This window comes from Mandrillus leucophaeus, unplaced genomic scaffold (assembly GCF_000951045.1).
Source record: "Mandrillus leucophaeus isolate KB7577 unplaced genomic scaffold, Mleu.le_1.0 Scaffold469, whole genome shotgun sequence".
Taxonomy (NCBI): domain Eukaryota; kingdom Metazoa; phylum Chordata; class Mammalia; order Primates; family Cercopithecidae; genus Mandrillus; species Mandrillus leucophaeus.
Genome location: NW_012105020.1, coordinates 1,258,200 through 1,264,199, shown reverse-complemented (window position 1 = coordinate 1,264,199; position 6,000 = coordinate 1,258,200). Strand labels below are relative to the sequence as shown.

Below are 6,000 nucleotides of genomic sequence, written 5' to 3'. Positions count from 1 at the left end.
GGCCTGGACTTGCCCTTGTCTCTTACCTCTTCTCTGCTAACATCCATGTTCCACACTGCAATTCCGCCGTCCGAGGAACAGGAGACGAGCTGCCTGGTGAGCTGAAGGTAGCACAGCGACTGCACCTTGTCACTGCAAACAGCACACACAATAGTCACTTGTCTCCATGTGGAAAAACACGGGAACTATCTCATTTAGGCTCAAATCGTTCTCATTAAAACCAGCAAGTGGTATTTTACCACTGACTATCCAGCATGGTAAAATGAATTCTAGTATAAACTTTACTTGGCATTTTATAACTCATAATACAGAATGATACTTTCTATAAAACATACGAAGACTTTCAAATCAGTCATTAAGAATTGTAGGCCAGAGATTTGATGAGGGCTATGGTTTTCGGGACCAATCACCATGATTTCCCTTTCAGATGCATAAGATTTATCTATTTGTTCAGAAACAAAAAAGAACAAAGGAGGTTTAACTCCCTTACTGAACACAATTCATATGAACAAGGAGTCCAACACCACAAAGATCGCTAGTGTGCACAGACACACACACAGATGGGGTGAAGACCTCTGTCCCTCCTGCGTGCCTGTCATACTCCCCTTTAGGATGCCCAAGGAAACAAGCTCTTGGCCTGTTATAGTGTACAATATGTTTCCTCAGCTAATTTTCAGCTTGACTGTGATTACAGTAACAGCTGCAGTCTAGCCAAAAAGGAAAGAAAGGAAAGCGGGGTGAAGAGGTATTTCTTTTTCTTTCAAGGATAGAGGGCAAGATCCTAAATATACAATGGTATCACTCAGGTGAATTCCACTGTCAAACTAGACATTATTTCTCAATTCAGTATCTTTTAGAATAAAAAAACCAAAAACAAAAAACAAGTTAGGCTCCCAGCTCAAGAACAGCTTAGCATCATGTTATATGCAACCTTCCATGGTCAAAATCCTCACCTGCATCTCTGTTCTATGCCTGCCTTAATCAGATATTTCAACGGGGTGACTCCTTAAGAGAGAAAGTGGCAAGTGCTCTTTGGACTAAGAAGGAAGAAAGCCCTGTACTTGTGTTTTGTTATTGTTTTGCTACTAAACATCAGACACTTGGGGCTGACAGAAAGCAGTTAAAAGTGAACTGAGCGCTATCAATGATAATTGCCATCTTAGAAGGTGGGGTTTGCAGAAAGTGTTATCAGACTACTAATGCCTTTCACTAGCTCCCCACTAACTCGGATTCTTTCCCCACCCCCACAAGTGGTCACGCACTGATGGCCCTGAAGTAAGAGCGTCCGGCCTTTTCTTCCTCCGATGTCCCACATGATGATGCTGTTGTCAGATGCTCCTGAGAAGAGTAACCGCTGAATAGGGTCCCACCAGAGGCAGGTGACACTACCTAGGGATTTGTGAGAGAGAGAGAGGGAGGCAGGGGAGAGGGGAGGGAGGAGAGGTAAAATATAACTCTACATCAGGAGGCACACATTTGACAGCTGAAGACCAAACTAGGATCAGTTGAGTCTTTAAGCAAAAAGGTACCTTCATGGTGTACAACGGGTCATTCAACCATGCCATCATGAGTCATACAGGAGACACAGCACCATTATCCACAGTTGTAAGATTAGAATTTTTCAATTGTGCATCAAACTACTTGGGGCTGGGCATGGTGACTCACACCTATAATCCCAGCACTTTGGGAGGCTGAGGAGGGCAAATCACTTGAGGCCAGGAGTTCGAGACTAGGCCTGGCCAACATGGTGAAACCCTGTTTTTACAAAAACAAACACAAAAAAAAAAAAATTAGCTGGGCATGGTGGCGGCTTCCTGTAATCCCCGCTACTTGGGAGGCTAAGGAGGGAGAATTGCTTGAACCCAGGAGGTGGAAGTTGCAGTAAGCCAAGATAGCGCCACTGCACTCCAGCTTAGGCAGACTCTGTCTCAAAAAAAAACCAAAAAACAAACAACCAAAAAAATTGCTTGGAATACAAAGATTTTTAAAGAAGTTTCTCCTTGTTCTGTGCCAAAAATTACAAAGTAGCTTACATATGAAATGTTCAGAAAAAGTTACTGGGAAAAAAAAATGCTAGTAATATTTAGTGAGAAAAACCAGTAAAGTTTACTGTGTCCAACCTACACAAGATAAAAAATCTAGATTATTCTGGGTCTCTGGAACCTTTCAGGTGTTTTACCCCAAGATGTCTATGTTTAAGAAAATTAAGTACCACAGAAAAAAGTCTGTTGTACACTACACAATTATGCCAAGTAATTTAAGTGAAAAATCTGAACTTCCCATTTCATACTTTATATTGGCTAACTTATCAAATTTGAAACCCTTGAGGAAATCTTTCTTTCTACATACAGGTGGATCTTTCAGTAGATCCTTTCCCTGTTCATCGACTGCTGTTTGTCTAGAAAAAACATTATTAATCAACTTAGTAAAACTGAACCAGCCACACAAGCTAATAATAATTTTGGTAGGTATACAGAGAATTAATGATGCCATATTCAAAAGCAAACAGAAACTACTTTCTCACACACACTTTCCAAAAACAGAACAAAAGTAGAAACAAAGAAATATTCTGCGAAGGCTTCAGGGGTTAGTTTCACATGACTTTTGACCCTGTGTAATCTGTGTGCCATCCATTTCAGTTAGAGGCCTAAAAGCAGATAAATACGGTCTTTCAACATGAAAACTACTAAGTAGTTACCAGACCCATTCTGCCTTTAGCAACCCTGAAAAAACTGACGAGCCTGGGGGTCATGAGAGAATTAGTCATAAACAGAAAGTGGTTTCTTCACGGGCCTCTGCTTTCCTGCCCAAATCCATTTTAACTTGCTGTTCTCTTTTCTTCTTTTCCCCTACAGGGTCCTTGATTTGATATACTCTATTTCACTTAAATAGATTACATAGAAAGCATAGTGTACATTTATTATAACTTGTTACAACTAAAACGCTAACTATGGTCATAAATAAGTTCATCATTAATTCTTTCAGCAACTCCCCCGTTCTCCATAAACCAGAGGGCCTCAAAGCTTGTATTTTGTGACACATATCAGAATTTGATCTTGTGATCGGTATGAAAACTTCAATCCATTACAGCTTAGCATCTGACACAGTTTAGACATGTGTCCCCTCTAAATTTCCTTGAGATATATATATATATTTTTATTTTTATCTTTTTTTTTGAGATGGAGTCTCCCTCTGTCACCCAGGTTGGAGTGTAGTGGCATGATCTTGGCTCACTGCAACCTCCACCTTCCGGGTTCAAGAGATTCTCCTGCCTCAACCTCCCTGAGTACCTGGGACTACAGGCGCCCGCCAACACGCTCAGCTAATGTTTTTTGTATTTTTAGTAGAGATAGGGTTTCACCATGTTGCTAGGCTGGTCTCGAACTCCTGACCACAAGTGATCTGCCCACCTCAGCCTCCCAAAGTGCTGGGATTACAGGTTTGAGCCACTGGGCCCGGCCTCTAAATTTCATGTTAAACTAATCCCCAGTGTTGCAGGTGGGGCGTGGTAGTTGGCTCATGGGGGTGGATTTCTCACGAATGGTTTAGTGCCATCCCCTTGGTGCTCTCCTTGAGATAGTAAATGAGCTCCCTTGAGATATGGTTGTTTAAAAGTGTCTGGCACCCCCACACCCGCACTCCTGCTTTGGTCATGTGATGTGCCTGTTCACACCTCACCTTGTGCTATGACTATAAGCTTCCTGAGGCCCTCACCAGAAGCATGCTGGTGCCATGCTTCCTGTACAGCCTGCAGATCCACGAACCAATTAAACCTCTTCTCTTTATAAATTACCCAGTCTTAGATATTTCTTTATTGCAATGCAAGAATGGCCCAATACAGCATCTAATGAAACCTCTTTATTACATGTGTGTATGTGGCGAGTCACATACAATCAACGGACTTTAAAAACCCCTCCACAGAGCTTCACTAACCCACTGCACTACAGAAATGACATTGCACCCAATAATTCTTTCCCCTCAGTACCTACGCAGGGTAGGTTTCCCAAGCAGAGGCTGAACCAGCCCACACATTCCTTCTAATTGTATTTATCAGGTCTTGCTCAGGGGCTTAGAAACTGATAAAATTTTTTAAAGTAATAACAACAACTCTTCCAAAGGTTTTACCAGTTAGAAGTAATTTTAAAGGTCTTGTCAACATGATAACTTATTTTATTTTTATTTCTATTTTTTTGAGACAGAGTCTCACTCTGTCGCCCAGGCAGGAGTGTAGTGCCATAATCTCGGCTCACTGCAACCTCTGCCCCTGGGTTCAAGTGATTCTCCTGCCTTAGCATTCCAAGTAGCTAGGGGTGGGATTACAGGTATGCGCCACGATGCCTGGTTAATTTTTGTATTCTTAGTAGAGAGGGAGTTTTGCTGTGTTGGCCAGGCTGGTCTTGAACTCCTGGCCTCAGGTGGTCCACCTAATTCGGCCCCCAAAAGTGCTGGGATTACAGGTGTGAACCAATGTGCCAGCCATAACTTAATTTAAAAAGGTAAGCAACATAGAAAGTATTATCCACACAAGCAATTTAGAAGAGATTTCGACAATATGAAATGAACCCATCACCCCACCTTCACTTAGTTTTCACTCTGAATCCCATATCTGGCCAATCAAAATGAAATCTGACAGATCATGAGGAACAGAGCATTCATGAATTCACGTAGTGGAGAACTGAATTTGAATGCCCAAGTTAGGCAAAAAACACTCTTGGGTGATATTCTAGCCTACCTTCATGTCCTTTGAGGGTTGTGATGACTGAACACGTGTTCTGTTCAAGCTTCAGCAGGGTGATCTGCCCAGAACAATCACCAACGAAAGCATACTGAGTGTCAAAGTCGTATCTGAGGAGAAGCAGTCAAGGATGTAGAACAGAAATCACCTGAAAATCCTCTCATAAGAGAGACACCAGCATTAGTCAAAGTTAGTTTTCAAAGTTAGAAAACATGCATTTTAAAGAGAATAAGCATATACCTAAAACTATAACAAAAAAGGAAATACCCAACTGAAAATCATGCAATATGTAAATATTGAAGGTAAACATTAAAACAGCTGTTATTACTGAGAAAGTTTATATTCATTCATTCAACAAGAACTCATTGAGTGCCTGTTACTATATCAAGCAAGATCCCAGGAACTGGCAATAAAAAAAGAGCTGGTAGTGCAGACACACACAAAAATAAGTAGACATAATCAAGTACAACAAAGTGTCAAAGAGTGAAACTGATAACTACTGGGCTGGGTGCAGTGGCTCATGCCTGTAATCCCAGCACTTTGGGAGGCTGAGGTGGGCAGATCACTTGAGGTCAGGAGTTCAAGACCAGCCTGGCCAACATGGTGAAACCCTGTCTCTACTAAAAATACAAAAAATTAGTTTGGTGTGGTGGCACACGTTTGTAATCCCAGTTACTTGGGAGGCTGGGGCAAGAGAACAGCTTGAACCCAGGAGGCAGAGGTTGCAGTGAGCTGAGATGATACCACTGCACCACTCCAGCCTGGGTGACAGAGCCAAAAAAAAAAAAAAAAGAAAGAAAAGAAAAGAATGCTAACTACTGAAAACAGCAAGAAAGCTCTGAAACGTAATGGTTATTTATGAAATATCTCTGAAAATAATGCAAATCTGACAGTAAACACAAGACATGAATCCATGTTTCTTTTGGCCTAGAGAATTTTGCTATAAATGAAGAGGATGATTCACTTTAAATTACTGTGGATAGTTCAATAATCCAAAATGCAGCTGTTTGTGGTGGTAGTACATTTAAATTTAGAAAATACATTAACTATTGGTCACAACTCATTACTTTCTCAATTTGTGGCCATAGATATTTCTGGAAAACCAGAAATTTATACACAACATGTTAACTAGTATTTATAATATGAAAGCTATTTACAACAGGATAACTATCACTCTTCCAAAACACAGTCAAAAAGAGCACGGTAAACTAGGGCATGACTGTGACTCTGTGTCATTTTCTACAAATCCATTATCAGAGGCCTAG

General features: G+C 41.1%; 1 protein-coding gene across 1 annotated transcript in view; it reads right to left on the bottom strand.

Moving 5' to 3' along the window:
* The window catches only part of WDFY1 (WD repeat and FYVE domain containing 1), a 74,590-nt gene that overhangs the window by 23,701 nt on the left and 44,889 nt on the right, over positions 1-6,000 (bottom strand). Inside the window, exons 6-8 of the mRNA XM_011995073.1 lie at positions 4,733-4,845; positions 1,263-1,389; positions 27-132 (exon numbers count right to left, since the gene is read on the bottom strand). Coding sequence (XP_011850463.1) covers positions 27-132; positions 1,263-1,389; positions 4,733-4,845 — 346 coding nt within the window. The remainder of the gene's footprint in view (positions 1-26; positions 133-1,262; positions 1,390-4,732; positions 4,846-6,000) is intronic.